This window comes from Mustela lutreola, chromosome 5 (assembly GCF_030435805.1).
Source record: "Mustela lutreola isolate mMusLut2 chromosome 5, mMusLut2.pri, whole genome shotgun sequence".
Taxonomy (NCBI): Eukaryota; Metazoa; Chordata; class Mammalia; order Carnivora; family Mustelidae; genus Mustela; species Mustela lutreola.
Window position 1 is genome coordinate 88,345,858 of NC_081294.1, and position 22,371 is coordinate 88,368,228.

General features: G+C 39.3%; 1 protein-coding gene across 2 annotated transcripts in view; it reads left to right on the forward strand.

Annotated features, from left to right (window-relative positions):
* The window catches only part of RAB3C (RAB3C, member RAS oncogene family), a 296,308-nt gene that overhangs the window by 24,825 nt on the left and 249,112 nt on the right, over positions 1-22,371 (forward strand). For both annotated transcript variants that reach the window (XM_059175041.1, XM_059175040.1), the window contains exon 2: positions 1,687-1,914. In XM_059175041.1, coding sequence (XP_059031024.1) covers positions 1,687-1,914 — 228 coding nt within the window. The remainder of the gene's footprint in view (positions 1-1,686; positions 1,915-22,371) is intronic.

Below are 22,371 nucleotides of genomic sequence, written 5' to 3' on the forward strand. Positions count from 1 at the left end.
TTTTAGATTTTATTTATTTATTTGACAGAGAGAGAGATCACAAGTAGGCAGAGAGGCAGGCAGAGAGATAGGGGGAAGCAGGCTCCCTGCCAAGCAGAGAGCCTAATGTGGTGCTTGATCTCAGGACCCTGAGACCACGACCTGAGCCAAAGGCAGAGGCTTAACTCACTGAGCCACCCAGGTGCCCCTTTAATTAACTTTAATTAAATAAAAGGTCTAGTGGCTTCTATATTGGATTATGTTGGATAACAGCAATTGCCAAAGAATTCATAACATACTAAAATGTAAGTAAGTGCACTAACCAGTGGGATTCACCATCTGAACATTTCTTTTGAGCCAAATGGCACTTAAATGCAGCATCACTGGGTGCCATAGTGGCTCAGTTGGTTGAGCATCCGACTCTTGGTATCGGGTCAGGTCATGATCTCAGTGTTGTGGGATCGAGCCCCACTTTAGCCCTGTGCTCAGCCCAGAGTCTGCTCAAGATTCTCTCCCTCTCCCTCCCCCTTTGCTCCTCCCTCTGCTTGCTCTCTCTCCCTAAAATAAATGAATAAAATCCTTTAGAAATAATGCAGCATCAGCTTTGGAGATATTAAGGTGATCAAGTGAGGAAAAAAATTAACATCCATCTAAAGCATTTATAATTAATAATGAAGATCATTTTCTATGCCATCCTAGGTACTTTACATATCTGCTTTACAGATATGCCATCTATTCTTTTATAAATGTTCCAAGTTAGATCATATTTTTTTTCTATTTCATGTAAGAGAAAAAACTGATGCACACCATTTTAAAATAATAAACCAGCCCAAAGTCCCACAGCCAGGAAATGGTAGAGCCAAGGTTTGAACCTAGGTAGGATTCTTCAGTGATAATTCATAATGCACATTTCCTACATTGTCTTTTAGAGCAGATATGCATATCTCCCTAGTCATGATTGAGAACCAGGATAGAGGTTAAGAACATGACTCCTATCGTGACATTACCTGATTTGAATTCTGTCTTCTATTACTCATCACCTGTGTGAACTTGAGCACATTACTCAATAACTCTGAGCCTCAATTTTCTCATTTAAATATGAATCTACTTCATTGGGTTGTTGTTAGGTTAGGTAAGTTTCTCATACAGTGTTTGAACCATAAATACTTGCCATCATCACTTTTAATTTGAAGGGATTGCCATTTATTTTAGGATGTTGCTTTAATGTGATGTTAACAGATGAAATAGATACATGCTTTGGGTACACTTCCCTAGGAAATAAGAGAGATTCTAATATTCAGATGATTCAGTAAGAAACACCCTGCTGTTCAGCCACTTTGGTGTGTCCATCACTGGGATTATAAAGTTTCAGAGCCCACATGCTCTGGCCAGTTCCTCATATCTTTGCTTTTCATGTAACCTTTATAGATGTCTCCTTTGGTGTCTTTGATTGGTTCTGAATGCTGAGCTGTGACAAACACCAACACAGCTGGAAAGAGCTGTAAGATTTGCTGTTCTGTCTTCCAGCAGGGAATTATTGCCATGGATACCAGCATCAGAGGGAAACTGGGGAGGATTCTCAACTGGTCTCCTGAGTGGTCTGACATCTGTTTCTAGGCAAGGCCAATAACGAGTGTGCTGCAAGCTTCATATCGAATGGAAGACTGATCCATGTTTCTTGCTCTCTCTTTTTTTTTTAAACCACAGATGGCCTCTTCCCAAGATGCCCGGTATGGCCAGAAAGACTCCTCTGATCAGAACTTTGACTACATGTTCAAATTGCTCATCATCGGCAATAGCAGTGTGGGGAAAACATCTTTCCTGTTCCGTTATGCAGATGACTCCTTTACATCCGCATTTGTCAGCACAGTGGGGATCGATTTCAAAGTAAAAACTGTATTCAAAAATGAAAAGAGAATCAAGCTTCAGATTTGGGTAAGTGACTTTGAAATAACAATGTTCTTCAGTTGAGGGCATTGAACATAGGTGTATTTAAGGGAAATGCTTTCTGCCTTGTTCTGTCCCCATGGTGTGCACAGGCCCCATTTCCAGGTTCTTTGCTTGAAAAATTCTATTCTATTTCAAAGATAGTAGAGTGATGCCTCTCTAAAGTATGGAGACTGAATTATGCCTTGTTGTCAAGTGATCCTTCTTAGAGTCCAAATATGTGTTGTGTTGGTGGTAGAAGGAACAATCAGTGAGAAGCCAGGCTATCCCTTTTATCATCTGTATGACTTTGGACAAGTCCGTGCAGCCCTCATTGCCACTTTTGTAATCTCCAAAATAGGCAAAGTCAGTCTAGCCTTTTAGGTCATAGGAAGCATGCTGTCCTGGGCATTATAAAGAAGAAGGTAAATGACCATGTATAAAGAAAACTTAGGTTTGATTCCTTTATAAAGCCCCAGAGAAAACTTTGAACATGGTCTACTCATACTTCACAGATTGTTTTCTCAGCTCTTTGAGTTACATTTATGCAGACAAAAAAACAAAACAAAACAAATGAAATAAAATATTTACTTGATAACAGCGTTTTCCTCTAAGCAGAAGGTTTCCCAATAAGTTTTGAGAACATTTGGCTAACTTTCTACCTCTTTCTACTGATGCAGAAGATCAAAATTTCTTTAACTAAATTGTTTGGAAACATTTGGGAGAATAGCAAGTAAAAAACAGAAAAAACCTGTATGTGGATAACAGGTTCAAGGTAATATAAGAATGAGTGAAACTTAGTCATACCATACCAAGAGAGAATTATGTAGTATGCATTTTTTTGTGTGTATCATGTAATATATGAGTACAATGGTGTGGAATTTTTCCATAGTAAGTTTTGGTTCTTTTTTCCTGTTTATTTGTGCCTCTGCCACTCCAATTGACTGGCGCTACAAACAGGCATTTCCTTTCAAGAGGTGTTTTCTATCTTCTTCTGAGACATTTCTGATATCTACTATCATTTTGTGCTAGCCCCAGGGTAGGTCTGTAACACTGATGATTAATCTCCTTCCTCAAATATGGAGAGTTGAAAGAAAGATAAATCCCAGAGTACAACATTTAAACTTTTCTAAAAAATAAAAACACTTTATTAAAATGTCAGTATAAACTGAGTGACTTTTATCTTAAAGCTCCTAGGAGTAAATTCAAAGATGTAGGGATGTACACAGAGAGGTATCCTTTTAGGCAGCTTATAATGGACTCATACTCTTACTTATTTTAACTCTGGAGTTTTCCAGGTCTAATGAGAACTGGTGTAAGAACTTGGAGAAGTAGTCCCAGCTCCTTCACTACTCTTCCAACCCCTAAAGCCATTTTTGTTGGGAGGGTTCCTCTTTGGAACTTAAACACACAGCCCATCTATGGAGACAAAAAGAGCTGTGTTCATTGCTTCGTGTTTGGGCCCTGATTTATTCTCTTCCTTTTGGGCTCTAGGCAATCCACTGTCATATTGGGATAACTTTCATATTCAGGTTTAAGAAAGGCCCCTTAACTCTGACGAACTTTGAAAATTGAAAATTAATTTTGTAACCACACATCTCTCAATTCTCTGACCATGTTGTTTCTACCACTAAAATATCAGTCATTCCTTTGGTTGACAGCTCCTTGTTTCTCCTCACTGCTTCATACCTTACAGATGCCTAACGATGGATGTTGTGATGGATGGTGTGTTAAATCTATCTAATAATCTCTAGCAACTTCTCAATCTAGGTTTTTGACAGAAATGTAGTAATATAGAATTATCTGTTCTTAATGCCAAACAGATACATTTGAAATAATATAAGAGATTTTTGAGAATTATAAAGTATTTCCTATTTACAAAAAATATTTTCTTCAAAAGCATTCAGCTAGTACCAGACCAGAGCTGATTCATTGAGCTCTCTGGGGGGTTAAAATGAAGTTATCTCTCTGTAGGTCTTACTCTTGGATGAAAATTGCTCTCCTTTGAGCCACCCTAAGCTTGAATCAGTCCATAAGCTGCGTCCTCAAGCTTCTCACCTCCCATCACTTTACTCAAGAAGCCCTGACATAACTCTTTTAAAATTTTTCTTCCATAGTCCACCATTTTTCCAAAACTTCCAACTCTCCTCACAGCCAGTTCAGTGCAGGACATCATTCTGGGGGTTCCATTTTCCCATTTGGTGGATATCCACTCTCCTTTAGGGGTCAGCCACTCAGGAATTTTTCACCTTGCCTTCTCCTTACTCACAACAGTAGTATGATGGCCACTGTTACCTTTGCAATTAAGGCAGTCTCATTTCTTCTTCTTTAGGGTTATTAGGAACTCTTAATGAACCTATGATTCTAAAGGTGTAAATTACTGTATACCAACTGGTTTCGTAGACTGTGAAACATTCAAAAGAAGTACTACAAAAAGATTTGATGTTCATTGAACTTAGAGTTGATTGGAAAAATAAACTAACATTCACAGAGTAATTATATACTTACATAAAGAAATACCAATTATATAACTATTATAGGTAACTAGCATTTATTGATGGTTTGTAAATTTAAAGATGTGGGTATGTACACAGACAAGTATTCTTTAGGCAGTTTATAATAGACTCTTACTCTTCTACTTATTTTAACTCTGTAGTTTTCCAAGTCTAATTAGAACTGGTGTTAAGAGCTTGGAAATTAGTCCCAGGCACCTTCACTGCTCTTCTAGATCCCAGAGCCATTTTTGTTGGGAAGGTCTCTCTAACTTAAACACATAGCTTTTGCATTATTAATAATAACTATGCATTTATCATTATTATTCTTATTTTATTTGAGAAATCTGAAGGTGGGACAAGATTAGTAGCTTGCCCAAGATCAAGTGTGATGTGTGGCTGATTCCAAGATGGGTCTGTTATATACTAATACTTGGGTTTGTTCCCCTTTACCAAGATGCCATAATTAAGAAGTCTTATGGAATGCGGTGGTGTTTTCGTGATGATAGCAATCTTAAATTATGGCAATCCTAAATGAAGAAAAATTTGAAAAATTTTGTCCTGTTTAATGAATTGGAGGCATGCCGAGGATGATAGGATAAAGGATAATAGGGTGGTATGCCTAAGTATAGATATACCTACAGTAATTCTATGGATCCTTGCTTTATGCAGTCATATAAATATATTGAAAAATATTTAATTTTGTACAGTTTATATCATTTAACATCTTCAACTCATTTATTTGGGAATATATTTGGCATTGATGATTTTTCATCTCATTGTATTTTAATAACCAATTAACCATTTTTCCCACCTTATGGTATTTTTATGTACTTATATTAACTTGTAACTGATTCTTTTGTATATCCACAATCATCTTAGCCTATGCTACACAGTTGTTCCTCCTCACACTTCTGACACCAAATGTGTGGTGTCAGAAGATCAATTAATGCTTCAGCTCTCCAGCCATCAACTAGCTGTCCTATAATTTAGTTCAGTTTTGATACTAACTATATGGAGCTAACACAGACCAGAGATAAAGGGCCTCATTCTGCCTCTTTCACTTCAGACTCCAGTCACCAGTCTGGGCTACCTATGCTTCTGACTACAGGCTCTAAATTGGGGGTCCCATTACTTCAGCCTCCAGAGTCAATTTGTTAGAATTACTCACAGAACTCAGGAAAGCAGTTCACTTAATATTACCTGTTTATTATAAAGGCTAGAACCCAGTAACAGTCAAACAGAAGAGATAAATAAGGCAATTTCAAGGAAGGAGGATAGACACAGCTTCCATGCCCTCTCTGAGCATGCCATACTCCCAGCATCTTGTTGTGTTCACCAAATGAACTTCATTTTTTAGGATATTTATGGAGCTTCCATTACATAGGCACTGTTGATTAAATCCATTAGCACTTGGCGATTAACTCTCCCCTCCCAGAGGATGGGATTTGGGGCAGGGGCTGAAAGTTTCATATTTTTACCCAGACAGGCTGAGGTTGTTGATATGATTCTGATTATTTCATGAGTTTTAAACTGTCCATGAATAGGACTACTTCTAGGTAAAGAAACCAAGACATAGGGAAGATAAATATTTGGCTTTAACTTATAATCAGTGCCACAGCAGGTCTCCCACTAGTTGAGCCAGTCTGATTACTATAATACCAAGTCCACTCTTAACTCAAGGTAAGTGCTATGTTATGACAACTGTGATGAATATGCTTGGTTGCCTGTGGAATCCACCAGGCACAGGAACATCAAACTTGAGCCCAGATTTCAAGTATTTGAAATATTTGAAAGTTCAAGATTTCAAGTAGTATTTCTAATATGTCAGGTAGAAGAACCTAGGTAGGAAGACTCTCCTGTTTTCCTCTCAGTGGTTTACTTTTGCATGTGCAGCATAGGGGGTTTCTGAGTCCACAAACTGGATTGCTTATTGGATTTTGGACAGTCCATATTCAAAGAAAGCATTTTAACAGCTACTAGAAAACATTGACATTTCTTCCTGGTCATGTTACACCTTCTCTCTGTGGAAGTTCATTACTGCCTTGGAATAAATATCATCGATCATTTGTACTTAGTTACAAACTTTATATTCCATTAATATATTTATGAATCCCTTTATCATTCACCAAATTAACATTTCTCATTGCATTTTCATTTTATTATCATTTTTATGATTCTCAAATCAAAAATTATGAAAATTATAAAGATTCAAAGTACTTGGTCTGATTCTTTTTTTTTTTTTTTTTTTTTAGTGTCTGCTTAATGCTATTATGAGTATATTAGAGAGAAATTTAGTGTGGGTCTTCACTTTAATTGGAGAAAAGTATTTTGCAGCTGGGGTCTGTGTAATTTTGCTTCTAATTTTTAAAATAGTTTAGCTTTGAGAAGGCCTATGTAGAGTGGATGTCTTCCCAATGAGAAGATTGAGAAATGCTAGGGATTCAATTACTAAGATGAATATTACCTGTATTTATTTTTAGTATTTAGATTACTAGTATGAGAGCACTGAGGTTTATAGCAAATTGCAAAGCAAGAAGTACTGGCAGTTATTGAAATTAGACTGTGTAGGTAGCCAGACTTCACAGTGTGGCTCTGCTGAATAAATGGCATCTTCCCTTGCTTAAAGAAAGCACCTGGGTATCCTTTTTCAGTTGCGTCTACATTATTTAAGACCAAAAATCAGTGTTGACTCTAACGAATGAAGACTGAACTTGAAAAAGCCATAGCTTAGGTAACATAGGTTTAAATGGGTAGAGGGGCAGGTAGGCAGCAGACAGAGAGCATTGCTGTTTGCACTGCCCTTTATGGCTTCTTGTCTTTCGGCTTCCTTTCTCTCCCTTTCCCCCCTCCTCCTCTCTACTTCATTTCTGAAGTTCTGACCAGGCTTAGTTACTCAGAAACTGACTTTCAGCATGTTCAGGATCCAGAGCTGCCACATAAAGATACACACAGTTATACAGTGGTCAAGGGCACCGGCCACAGGGTCAAGTGGGGTCATTCTCCAGCTGCTGTGCCACTTGAGCCTGATGCTTTCCCTGACAGGCACCTTTTCCTTTTCACAAAGGTCCCATCTGTTTGTCAAATAGGTGCAGCTGGACCGCAGGCAAGTAAAGAGGATTCTGATTCCCCTATAGTAACCATGTATGCTGGGCATAACTAGTTCGAATCTAGTACAAGAAATGGACTTGGAAACCCAGAGAAGGCTACAAGCCCTGCTTCCCTAGGGGAGGCATGGAGGAAGAAGGTGTTTTAAAATATAGGTTTTATTGTTATTTAAGTATGGCAGTGCCAACAGATCAGGAGACAACTGTCATTGAAAAGATAGTTTTTTATACTCATGGATGCAGGAGCATACTTAAGAGAAGGAGGCATGGGCTGGGGCTGGGGACGTAAGAGGAATGAGGGGAACCACCAGGGTGGGTCAGGAAAGGGTACAGATGTGTGACAAGAGTCTCTGTTGTGGTTCTGTGGTGGGAATGGCACAGCAGGGTCAGCAGATTTATGATTCCTAGTTGGAAGAATTTCAGCAGACCCTGGGGGGCATAGAGGCTGTCCCTGGTTGTCTGGTACCTGGCCTCAGGGTGATTAGGGCAGGTGGAGAGTGAGCCAAAGTGGGGAGCCCAGTAAGGGAGGGGGTTGGGGCTTTGGAGCTCTGTATTCATTCATTTGCATTTGAAAGTGAGCTGCCAGTAAGTTGTTTAATGTCTCCAGGAATTGGCTAACTCTGAGAGGGCCTGTCCCTCCTGAGCCCACAAGGCCCCAGGTGTCACAACATCAGAATACAGAAAATGAAAGACATGGCTAACACAGAAGGTGAGTTCTTGGAGCCCTAGGTTGGCTTCTGTCATTGACTCTCTGTCACTGATACTCTGACAAATGCTTGTGATTCCAGATATTCTTGGCACAGGCACCGTGCATTTCTGGGTCTGAGTATTCGGAGACCTAGAAAGTTGGGTCAGGAAATGCTCTTACACCTTTTCTGGCTTAACCCCTCATTTGATGATATGACTGACAGAGCATCATTTCTTGAACCCAGTTTTGACCCACAGAGTGAATACTTTATGTTTATATGCATTTTAGAATTTATTTTTCCCCATGAAGGAAGGTGGTATTAATAGCCCAGTATTAGAGATGAAGGAATGGGGAATCAGAAAGATAAGGTAATTTGCCCAAAGTCATAGCTAGGTTGTGTTAGAGGCAGGATTCCAACCAGGGCACTCTATCCAAAGCCCATATGTACTTGACTACGTGGTGTAAATGAAGTCCAGGAAAGCCAAGTGATTTCTTTGAGATTTTTAGATTCTCCAGTCTGAAATCCTACATCTGGTAATCCTTAGCAAGTACTTTTCCCACACTATGTAATTGCTCCATGTTTTCCCTTGTTTCTTCATTACCTGTTCCAAGAAATTATTTATGGTTACAAAAAGAAATCAGGTTTTTGTTGTTGTTGTTGTTGTTGTTTTGCTTTTTATTTACTATCCATCGGCACAAGTGGATTGTGCATTATCTATGTTTAAAATACACAGATATACACAGCAGGAGGGATTGGAACACATTCAACTAGCTTCTTCCTTGTATATTTCTGGAATGCCTGTTTCCACTGTTGGGGAACACACATATAAAGAAAAGTATGTGGAAGGAAGAGTCTGAGTAAAGTGGAATGGGAAAATATTTCTACCTGTAATCTTTGCATCTGGAGCTCATTTAGCCTAATCCCCCTGCCCACTGATTTCAGGATGGTGTTCCGATCCTTTCATCCATTTATAAGGAGCTAACATTCAGGTAAATTCCTTAAGAGAACCCCTGAAGCCAGCAGCTGCTGCCAAAACCATTCCTGGTACTGTCATTTGTATGTTCTTTCCCACTTCACATGTCTTTTAACCTAGCATCTGCTTTCCCTGAGAGATTGAGAAAGACACTGTTTGGTTTCACTCCCGAGAGGAAGTTGATGCTTGTGTGCAAAGTGTCAAGATGCATAACATTCACCCTCTCAGGAAGCTGAATTCAGCAACTCTTGCTGCGTTTAAGCCACTGCGTTTAAGCCACCTTCTTAACATTGACAAAATGGGAGGAATGGTAAAGACTTTGTTCCTGGCCCAGTGGAGATGGCCAGCTATGTGGGAAGACCGGACAACAAACAAAAGAAAGGAGCACCCCAGGGTCATGTAATGGGTGTCCCCAAGGAGCAGAGTGGTCCAGCAACATGAGCAGGGACTTCAGACCCTGCTGGTCTGGGGTTCCTATACTGACTATGATCTCACTAGCTGTGACCTCAAGCCCTGACTTCTCTGAGCCTCATTTGACTCCTTTGTGAAATGAGAGAAAACACCTACACCTTTTACCTACTAAGTATTGGCCGTAACAAATACTTACGATTATTTAACATTAGGCACAAAATTAACAAGAAATGTGAGTTTTCTTCTTTCCTAAAAACAGCGTACCAACCTGTAGACTTTTATGCTCCATCAAATAATTTAATCAAACTCAATCAACATGTCTTGAGTTTTTACTATGGCCCAGACACTGGGAAGGAATTTGAGATTGAAAGTAAATACTCAGAAACTCTAGATTGTGATGGTGCTATGGATATATAATCAGAAACCTCTGATAAATGAAAGATAGCAACAGGGGAGGGGAAGCTTGTTTTTGTCAGATGTTCAAGGAGGGTTTATATTTGCTAACTGAGCTAAGACCCAAAGGGTGAGAAGGAGCTAGATGTTGAAGAAGAGGGATGAATATTCTTATTTTCCTCCTCCCCCCCCCTCCCCATTTCTCCTTCCTTCCCCTCCCCCGCCCCTATTTCAAAAGTAAGAGTTTTTGTTTTCTGAGTTTTTTTCTGCACCATAGCTTCATGTAGTGTTTCTTGCTTACTCTTTGTTTATCAGATCTTGACTGCTCGGATTCTGAGCAGGAGAGTTTAGATTATTGGAACCTATAGCATTTACAGTTTGGCGGTCTTCTTTAAGGAACAAGATATAAAAACGCATTACTTTTGCAAAACTGTCAAAGAGCAGATGACTGTGTGAACCCATTGCTGGTGCTTCTTGGAAGGAACCTAATCTTCAGTCGTCTTCATGGCAGTTCACCACTATTTTTGCAGAAATTTTACCTGCATATCTGCAGGGACTAAAAGACACAGACTCTGCTAAGAAGCTGTTGTGTCAGCAAGAAAGAAGTGTATGGGGGGATTGTGTAGGCACATGTGTCAGTGCAGTGGGGTAGAAAATGGACACTGGGGCAGGACACCAGATTTCTGAGGCAAACGACACTCAGTGATCCCTAATATGCCAGGTATAGTTGAACATTTTTATGAGTGCTAAGTCTTGTTCTCACAGAAACCTATGAGACAGGTGCCATTTTTATCTTCAGTTTACAGATGAGGAAACTGAGGCACAAAGAATGTGAATAACTCACCCAAGGTCTCATGGCTAACAAATAGTTAGCAGATAGCAATGTGAGCCCCCTAGCTTTGGAGGCTTTTCTCTTAACCCATTCTGCTACACCTTTTCTCTGTAAGTGCTGCTTTTGAGTCATTCTCTGGGTGAGCCACTGAGCACATTTATTTTTTATTTTATTATTTTTTTAAGATTTAATTTATTTGAGAGAGAGAGAGAGAGAGCGAGTGAGTGAGAGAGAGAGAGCACAAACAAGGGGAAGAGGAGGGAAGCAGACTTTCTGCTCAGCAAGGAGCTGGACGTGGTACTCCATCCCAGGAGCTTGAGATGATCATCTGAGCTCAAGGGAGGTGATTAACTGACTGAGCCACCCTGGCACTTGAGCACATTTTATTTTTAATGCTTATGACAACCTCAGACTGTTGACATTAGCATAGATCTTTTTAAACATATGAGGAAACCAGGACTCAGACAGATTAAATAATTCTCTGCTGGACACATAACTTACCCCACTGCTTTTAGAGTAACTTTCAACATATTAACTCTCAGATTAAAAAAAAAAAAAATCAGGAAGTAGCCAAAATCAATGGAGTAAATTTTTTCCAGAAATATATTGTGACCACATATCCCATCCAGATTGTTATCTTTTGTGATTCTCCTGTCATCCCAGTTCCCACAGGGACTAATAGCCAAGACTGCTGCTCTCCAACTTTCTAAAAATGGGAATACCAGCTTTAGTAGCAGAGAATGGGGATTTGGCATAAGCACCGTTCCAGATAATTGAATATTTGGACTGCCAAAACTTTGGAACAAATTAAACATTATAATGAAAATCTTTTTGCATTGCACATTTACGTAACTTAAAGGGACAAGAAAGATAAACCAATTTTTCGTGGCTTCTCAGGATTATCAATATGAGTCCTTCAGGGGTGACTCCTCTACTTGGCGGTCACCATGTGATATTTTCTCTGGTCTTAGGTCATTTACACTTAGTTTTTCTTTCTTCAATATCACCTTCTCCCTTTTCATGTTTCCAGTTGCTTTCCCATTTTTTTTTTCTTTACTTCCATAATATCATTTTATAAATTACGTTCCCTGTCATTAGGTCACTTGAGATATTGCCGTGGGTCAGAGTGTGAATAAGAGGACCTTTTTATTGAAATGCATTAGCTTTGAGGTAAGGATGCTGGAAAGTCTACTGACCTCTCAGAAGCCTCCATTTGCTACTGAATTATTATTATTATTATTATTATCTGCTGTATGATTACTTCCATGTTTACCAACCATAATGTTAAATCTTCCTGATCACTTTGGTGTTATTTTAACCTTTGGCCTAGTCTAGACTTACTTCTATCTAAAATCCCCGAAGATGATAATATCATATAGTGGTTTTGTCATTAAAAATGGATTCTGAAGCTAAGTTGTCTGAGTTCATATATTTTTTTTTAAAGATTTTATTTATTTGTCAGAGAGAGAGAGTATGCACAAGCCAGGCAGAGCAGTCGGCAGAGGCGGAGAGAGAAGCAGATTCCGTGCTGAGCAAAGAGCCTGATGCGGGACTCCATCCCAGAATGCTGGGATCATGACCTGAGCTGAAGGCAGTAGCTTAACCGACTGAGCCACCCAGGTGTTTCTGAGTTCATATTTTAGTCCAAGACTGTGGGTGTTGTGACCTTGGGCAAGTTAATTAACTTCTCGGTGACTTAGAGTTTCTATCTGTAAATTGGGGGAAAATAAAAATACTTTCTTATAGTCTTTCTGTAAAGAGCAAGTAAAATGTTTGTAAAGTTTTAGCATAGTACTACCTGACACATTGTATATGCTCAATAAAGAAGTCATTTTTATTTTTCTCACCCTGCTTTTTACCAATATTGACCTCCGCTAATGCCATACTACAAATGGACTTTTTGAGCCACAAATTTCTAGTTCCAGTGTAGGTAGACATTTATATGACGAACTTAATCCTGGTGTTCTAACATGGTAATGAAATATCCAAGCAGATGGACAAGGTGAAGTGTCTTTAGGACACCTGGGTTTCTCTCACCAGCCCGGAAGAAATTTTGATATGCCCAAGTGAGGTGTTTTGTGGTATCTAGAGCCATCTCTACATTGAGATAAAGTCATCAACTATGTGGGGAAGGCAAACCCATACAGCTTATTTAAGTGCTCATGAAATTGATATCCTTCCCTATAACAAAAACAACTATAAATCATTGAAATCATAGAGAGCTGTTATTAAAACACTGGGTTATCATTTCCTCAGGATATTGCCTACTGATACTGGCAGCTTCTGATTTAAGCTGTCAGTTACATGTCTGTGTCACCAAGTGTCATTATTTTCTGATGATTTATTTAAAGTGATACTGAACTGGGGTGCCTGGGTGGCTCAGTCAGTTATGAGCCTGCCTTTGGCTCAGGTTATGATCCCAGGGTCCTGGGATCGAGCCCCACGTTGGGCTTCCTGCTCCATGAGGAGTCTGTTTCCTCCCACCTCACTCTGCCTGATGCTCCCCCTGTTTGCACTCTCTCTCTCTATCAAATAAATAAATAAAATCTTAAAAAAAAATTAAGTGGTACTGAGTTGACCGGTTTTTCTGGCATTACATAAACACAGCTTAAATCTAGGGATCAGTGAAGCATTTAATTACTCAAGTCAGATTTAAGGAAAAAGAATATTTCACAAGCTGGATGACACTTATTTTCAGTTAGGAATGCTCTGATTTGCCTTCAACTTTTGCTCTCCTAACACTAACTTTGCTCATCCTGAGCATTATCACTGTGTTAAAGGCAACGAGCAAGTTAAAAGAAATAGCAACCTAAGCACCAGGGGATCCATACCATTTTGCTCAGACTACTAATGGACATGAAGTAATGGAAGACAAAGTCTCCACCTTCAAAAAGCTTACAATCTTTGAAAACAACTTAGTCAATCTTAGAATGTCTATAAAGCATCATATGCAAGATTACAGAGTATAAACTAAAAAATACAAAGAAGACCTAAAATTAAAAAGAGTTGAAGTAGATGCGTGTGTCAACAGTATTTGGGAGAGAAACACTCTGGACAATTTTGGAAAGTTTATTGATTTTACAAAGCTATCTGTTGGATTTTGGGAAGCAATAAGGGAGGGTGCAGACCTGAGGGCTATTACCACCTCTTGGACTGATGGGAAGAGGAACCAGAAAGAGCCACAGCTGTCGACTTAGAAGAGGCTGAAGAGGCCCTGTGGATTGGAGCCTTGGTCTATCTAAATAACACAGCTTCTGCCAGTCAGCTGCTCAACAGAAAAGTGGCCACGGGAAGGAACACCCAAACCTCTCATCCCTCTTGCCCTCTGACTTCTTAACTGTACCTCTCATTGGCTGAGCCCCTCCCCGCTTTCTGGGCAGCCAGCAAAGGAGCTTTGTTTTAGCAATTCACTGAGGTTAGGCCCCTACAGCACAGAGTAAAACGGAACTGGGTAAAGTGGGTATTTAGCACAATGAAGAAGTAGGTTTTTTTGTTGTTGTTTTGTTTATTTGAGAGAAAGTGAAAGCTAGAGAGATCACAAGGTGGGAGAGGTAGAATGAGAAGCAGACTCGCCACTGAGCAGAGAACGCGATGTGGGGCTCAATCCCAGGACCCTGGGATCATGATCCAAGCCGAAGGCAGACGCTTAACTGACTGATCCACCCAGGCATTCCAAGAAGATAGTTTTGGATTAGTATTTTCTGTATAAAACAATTCATTTATTAAATAACAAGGTATAGAGCCCAAATGTACATTTTAAAGAATTTGTATCATAAACATTATATGGCATAGTCTTCATATGATCATACTCCTGATAATTTGAGTAACGTGGTATATTTCAAATTTATATTTTGTTTGCTTTCACTATCCACATGGTCCTCCTTGACTGTTCCAGGGAGGCATTTCCTGGATAATTCTACTGAGCACAAGATATTGCTAATGAGTTGGCACTTAGAACACATATGTGGCCATTAATATCTGCTTCAGAAGGAAATACATTAATATTCATTCAAAACTGAGTGTCTATGTGGGAAAAAAATACCAGTGAGCCCAGAGCCTTTGTCTTACCCTCTTGGAGTTGCTTCAGTAACCTCTGAAAAGGTCTGAGAACTTGGGCCACAAAAGCCATTGGGGCATATGGTTTAGTTACAGAGAGGCCAGGAAACCCTGTATGCTACACAGGTTGAAGAATTCAGAGTTGGCTCTCCACTGTGTGAAGCTGCATAAGCATGTTCCCTTCCACCTGCCAACCGTGACCCATCCTGACCTCTACCACCCATGTCTCCAAAGGAAGAACAAGGCAGTGTATTTTTTTCATAAAGCTAAATTATTCAATTTTATGAGACCTGCAACCTTAAAGTAATATTATTTATTTTAATTCCTTTCCTTACCAATTCTTTTGGTAATCTGATAGATGGTAGGTTTCTTCTTAAACCTTTCTAGGGAAAAATATGGCAATTCTCATAGATAAAGTGCCCATTTGTATTTATTTATTATTTATATTATTTTGGTCTCAGAAGCCCAGATGTCTGGGAATCTGAGAGGTGGGGGTTTGTGTGGGTACAGCCCTTCTGAGCTGAGCCATGTGGAGAGAAAAGCCACTTAACGAGGCAGTATTTTGGTGACACAGTCATCAACATGACTTTGTCTTAAAGGAGCAGGCATCATGGTCGCTATGTGTTGTGCAGAGTGCTAACCTCTGGGGAGAGGGATCCAAAGGTTTCTATGCTTCCTATCTTCTGGCAACTTACAGGATGATGGTATCACGGCAAGTATGGTGATACAAAAAGAACAACCCAATGAGAAAGGCTAAATCCATTTATATTGAGCTTGATACAGCCAAGGAGTCAGCCACAGTCACTTGTATTTTGGGAGAAAGTGAAAGGCTAGCAGAGAAGTGGAAAAGCTTTCTGGTGGTGGAAAGGGACGTTTTCATGTCCTGATTGAAGGCTATTAGCTGAGGGCATGGTAGTGGGGCTAACTAGAAATGGGGCATCCTTTATGATTGGTTATCCATGTTTGGCTTTTTTTGCAAGTCCTAAGTTGGCAGTAGGGACAAGCTGTCAGTTATTAATCAAGTCTTGACCCTTTTGGGCAGTTGTTACAGAAATTATTTCGTTTTGTGGATTGTCACTAAAGATAGCAATCTGGTCCTACAAGTCTGACTTACAGCAGACTGGCATCCTTGTTTGCTTATTGGATGTAAAGAGGTTGGTTTCCTGGACAGATTGCAGGTTGTGGGTCTAAGTTCTCTTTCTATATATGGTTTTCCTGTGGTCTATTTGTATGTTCAGTTGTATAAGTAAGCCAAAGACAAGGCCAACTTTAGTAAGGGCAACAAGAAAGCACAAGGAGAGATAATGGGTTTTGGTCTCTGATGGTTTGATTCTGGGCAAATTATTTAACTCTGTTATGTCTTGGTTTTATTTTCTGTAAAATAAAGATAATAATCTTTGCCTGTAGGGTTGTTCTGAGGAATAACATAGTATTATATAATGTGCCTCGTATGGTTCTCATAATTTTTGGACCTATTTAAACCCTTAAAAATTATTGAGAATCCCAAAGAGCCTGTATGTTTGTGGGTTACATCTATTGATATTTCCTATATTAGAAATTAAAATGGAAAAATTTAAATATTTATTGGTTATTTAAAAAATAACAGTAAGCATATTATATGTAAACCTATATTATATACTTTTAATGAAAAATAATATTTTGAAAAATAAATAGTGAGAAGAGTGATTTTTGTAATGTTTGTAAATTATTTTAATGTTTGGTTTAATTGAGGACTTCTGGATTTTTGTATCTGCTTGCTCATTCCTCTGTTGCTATAGCTCATATCATGTCACATCTGAAAAATACCATTGTACACCTGTGAAAGAATGGGATTGAAAAATGCAAATAACAACTGAGTGTTATTTTTTGTATTAATTTTGACCTCAGAGACCTTCTGAAAAAGTTTGGGAACTCCCAGAATACATTTTGAGTACCACTGCTCTAGGCCTCAAAAAATTATTAATAATATTAGCAGAAGATTACAGCACTATTGACCCATATTTGAAAGATAAATCTTTATAGAGAGGTAGGTACTGCTTTATACTCCCACATGCTGGCATTAAAAGAAAGGAGATCCTCTGATAATAGATGCCTTTCCTGAAAACCAGGTTTGAGGATCAGAGCAAAGGGTACAAATCTTTGCAAATGGAGGACAACCTGGAAGGAAGTGTTTATTTTTCAGCAGTTTCTGAATGAGAGAATGAGTGAATGAAAGCTCATAGCTATGCCTTTTATATGACAATAGTAAGTAGCATGACTGGAAATTAGGTCCTGCTCAGATCTGGCTCACTGGAGCAAGAATCTCCTCTAATTTTGGGAAGAGAGGCACATAAAAAATATGGTGGACCTTCCTCCAGCCCTCACTTAATTTACAGACTGGGAAACTGGAGAAACCATTTGATTTCTTGGCCATCTTCTCAGAGAGAGCCTTGCTAGTAAAATCAGTCTCCTTGATTCAGAAATCATACTCTTTTGAAGTTTATCTGAAATATTAATTTACACTAAGTTATGCATGACCGATACACGTGACTGATAGACTATCAAATATCTTAAGGGTATTCGAATTTTAAAACAGTACCTTGTTAACTGAAGAAGTGAAGGATCTTTTAGCAGCAAGTATCATAGTGGGGCCACCTTCCCTGGACTCGTCAACTTAGACTAGCTGTGTGAAGGGCTGACCAAGACACTTAAGGCACATTGTTGACCCTGTATGATAATTGAGGGGGGAAATGGACTTAAAGGAATAATTTCATTTTATTTTAGCCAGTAGATCTATTCTTCTCTTTTAAAAAAATATAGTAGTGTTTTTGTTTTCCTTCATATTTTGCAAAGCATTTACCCCCTGGGTCAACACAAAGCTCATAACATTTCATCTCTACCGCTTACTTCTTCACAAATTTACTGTCTATTGGAAACAAGAGAGTGAGAATTGAAAGTGTTTTTCTTACTTTGCTCTATGGCTAGCTTCTGTGAATGCTTTAACAAGGTCTATAAGTCTGGTTTGGAGAGTGAAATTCTAAATTGAGTTTTGTAATAACATAGCTACCAAGGGCTAAAGGCAGAGATGAAAGGACAGGCTGCTTAGTCCAGGGCTGATGAAAAGCTGCACGTGCTGAGACTTATAGCCTGGCCTTGTCATACCTATTCCAACAGTATAGAGGTGATTGTATAGTCGGGGGGTGCTGGAGTTTGCAGATGGGCCAATCTCAGAATATGAGAGAAATTCATGTATGAAAATAACAACAGAAGTCTGTAGATGAAGCGGGAGCCTTGGGTGAATGGTTTTGATCCACCAGGGTTTACTAATACCACTCTTTCCCAGAAGAGGGTGTGGTTAATGATTTTAGCACAGAAACCATGGCCTCTCCAGGGAGAGAGTCCCCAAAGTCTGGTCCCAGAGGCAGATCCTTGTCAGAATCATTTGGAGCACTTATTAAAAACTGAGATTTTGAGCCTCATCCCGTGCCTGCTGAATCAGAGTTTTTCTTGAACAGAACTGGGGAATCTGGATTTCTAAAAACCTTCTCAGATGAATCTGAGGCAATAAGGTTTGCTAACTGCTTTTCTACAGAGTATGTCCCAATTGCCCCTAAAGTACTTCTTGTCACATTGTGTCTGTTAATGCAGAGCTGAGAGTAAGTCTACGTTAGTCCATTAAGATTGAGAATGCATCTGGAGAGGGGTGGGCTTATATACTCTTCTCAGACTTCCTCTTGATTTATGAAGCCATAGAACAGCCTTAGGTTGACCCAAAGTTGGCTTCCAACTGGAGGCCTATACCTTTAAAGCAGCCAGTTACAGAGCATATGTGTGCTCAAAAGAATAGCACTGAACCTTCAGGACCTTGAATCATCTGACCATGATTCTACTTGTTCCTTCATTCTCTTCTCCCCTTTCCCTATCTGCTTATCATCCTAACTATAATTTGACATTTCCCTGGTTGCAGACTTTGCTCTCAAATCCTTCTTTTTTCTTCTATTCAATCCATTCTTAGCTATTAAGGTCTTTAGAAGTATTCTCTCTCCATTCCCCAGCAGCTCAGTTTTCTATGTCTCTGAATATTCATGAACTAAAATGGTGGAAATTTCCAGTGCTCTCTTTGTCTCAAAGAGAGGTTCATTTCCTCAAACTCATTAGTGTTTGCCACAGGGATGTTCAAATTTTTTTTTTTTTTTTTTTTAGGTTACAGAGTCATTTCTTCAAGAGAAGGCTATACAAAATTCCAATAACTAGAGGAAATGCATGTGTTTTAAGAAAGGTAGGAAGCTCAGAGTCTCATTCCTTCAACTTCCCACCCACTCAGTGGGATGAAGGGAGGGAGAGCTCAGCTTAGAAAACCACTGTTCCATGGTATCTTTTAGAACAGGGGCTGCAGAGCACATGGATATGTCTCTAGCTGACTGTCCTTGAGGTGTGCCTCCTAGGAGATGGAAGATCTTAGAGAAAGAGCCCAGGGTTTCTTCAAACTAATCAATAGAAAGGGAAGTGGAGGGGGAAACATAGACTGAGGACATCTCACCCACAGGGCAATCTACCAGACCCTAATCTTCTAACTCAGGTATTTGTGTGGTGAAGACTCGTTAGGGCAGTGAGAAATGCACTATTAAAAGTCATCGGGTTAATTGATGTTTACATGAACAATCTATCATTTAGTTTTTGACTTTCTTCTTCCATCAAATTATGAGTGCCTATGGGTCATGGACTGTCCATTATTTAACTCAGGAGTCTCTGCAAGTAGAGTGGCTGGCCCATGGGAGATGTGGGTACATGTTGCCTACATGAGTGAGTATATTCATGTCTAATGGAGTTATGAGCATGTTCATTTACTTTATGGGTATTTGGTGGTGAAGTTTTTTGGGTTGCACTCCCAAATTTTGTTCACATATTTGCTGTTCTCATGATAATCACCATTCTTCATTCCTATTATTTCAGTTGTCCAGGTTGAGGGATATTTGAGGAAATAATATATAAGGAGAAAAGACCGCCTGAAGAGCTCTGCTTTTCAAGACCCAGTGTGGAACTTCTGGTTGGGAGCACAGACCTTGATGTCAGACTGCTTAAATTCACATCCTGCATTAGGGCTTCTTAACTTACCCCAGTCCAAGTTTCTCCATTTGTAAAATGAGCACAGTTAGGATGTTTACCTCACAATATGGGTATGAATAATAATAAATGTACATTGTTTAACAGAGTAACTTGTAGATAGAAAGGTTCGTTCTTGTTAATGTTTGTGTCTTGAACCAAGTTAAAAGCTCAACAATCAATTTCAGAACGTTGTGCACCATAATTTAAAGATTTTTTTTTCCCTGTCAATTTAAAATTGCCAAGTCAGAATTTACCACTATTACCACGTAGGAACATACCTCTCTAACCTCCCATGTGAGAAATGTTGGAAGTTCTACAAGATGCTGGGGGACCACAAAATTGTATAAACCCCAGGCCTTGAAAAACCTGGATTCACCCCTGTTAAGGCTTGATTTCACAGGCAGTGGGAAGAAACTCCAAGCAGTGTAGTGAAAGTACATTGGAGGTTGCTGATTCTCATTGCAGATAGCATAGTCATTTAAGATCAAGGCTTAGAGCTGGACTAAAATATTATTGATAGAGATAGGAAGGGTGGACCTTTGCAAAAGAGCAACACTTTTTGAATTTAATTTTACTGAAATTAATTCAAATTAATTGAATTAATGGAATTTAATTCAAATTGGGTGCCCAAAGAAAGAGGAATAGTTGATGAAAGAATACTCCAAGAGGTGATTATGTCCATTATGAGTTGAATAGACAAGCCCTCTGAGCCATCTGTCCTGGAAACAATGCTGGGATACTAATGTGTATGTGAAGTTGATCAACTCTTCTCAATTTTCCCTGAGGACAAAATAGGAAGAATGAAACTAAAATGGCCAAATGAAAAGCTATAGTCGTATGCATAAGGAAAAAAATGTCTTGTTTTGTCAAACATGGCATCTGTTGTTTGGGGGTTTGCTTTCCATCCTTAACAGAAGCTTTGTAAATGAATGCATCTTAATCTGGGTGCAGTAGTTTAAAGAAAGAATGGTGAATTGATGACTTATGAAGCCTGCTCCTGCCCCCGAGAAAAGCTTTTTTGTAAACTTGTGTCATCTGGCATGCAGAACAGATCTCTGCATTTACAGGACGATTTCTACAGAATTGGGTATTTTTTAGCCAGACACACAATTGTCATCCTAGGAATCAAAATCAGACTAATTGCTGATCAGACTGGACCTTGAAACTCTTCATATCTTGGCAGGCACAAGCATCTGTCAGGACCAGCATTTGTGCATCCCCAGATCATCCCTGACTTCTCCTAAACTCTGAGGCTGCTCTCTAAAGCATACTTTACCTCTTGAATGATTGTCCCTTTGCTTCTGCTTCCTTTCTTGACACAGAACAGAGAAGGAGTTAAACCTTCCACTAAAGTTCAAGAAACCAGTCCATGATCACAGCATAACTAACAGGGAACTCAGGAGAGTACAGTTCACTAGATTGGGGGGTGGGGGCAATACATAGTATTCAGCAATGGGAACGACAGGAAATAATAGTAAGAAACACATGGCGCATTATGTTAACGTTCTTTAATTTTGCTTGTCTAATTTATTGTTGCATTTTGGGAGTGGATTAGAAGACACCGGAAGTCTCTAAGTATGTGGAAAAGAAAATATCTAACCAGGAAAGTTTGAGAGAGGTCCACAGAGAATGCAGCCCATGTTAATGATCTGTGTCATTGCTCCTATAGCTCTCAAACCTGCGAATTGGGAACAGCTGAAATAATTACTTATTATTTTGACTCCACCCCTCCTTTGAGACCAGGCTTCCCTGGTTAAAGGGACTATAGGAAATGCAAGCATACTTGTTCACTTGTTCAGTCTCAAATGGATCTTGGACCTGGTCTCCCTGGGATCCCAATTTGCTGGAAACTGGAAATTTCTAGGTTCCTTTATCCACCTCCCCAGTTCTTTAGTAGGTGGCTTCCTGCCAGATTTCTTACTTCAGTGTTTCCATCCCTTGCATGCCTGGCCCTAAATGCTAATGTCTATATATAATTTAGGTTCAGGGTAAGTGTCCATCACACCCCAAACTTTAAGTCCTATTTTTGGACATACGTCGTTGTATGTATGTCTCTTAATTGGTCATCACTTTGCATTTTGAACTCTCATTCCTTTATTTTGCCTCACTTGATTGATCTTCCTGCATTCATGCTCCTGAGCTTCCTGATTTGACTCTCCATGTTTCAATCTGTTATTTGGACTCCACATTCAGCAAATTTATCCTCTGCTTCTATTTTCAATTATCTTAAGATCATTGTGTCAGCTCCTCTATTGAGAAATATCGCACAAGAAAAAAGTGCCAGACCATGGTGACAAATGAATCACTTACAATATGGTGAATCATAATCCTTGGAGTTGTCTCCTTTTCCATTCCCACAGGAACACTGTTGCAGTGAATTTGAGTTGACAGAGTTGGCAGTGATAGACCACCAAAAAGAAAGGGCTTA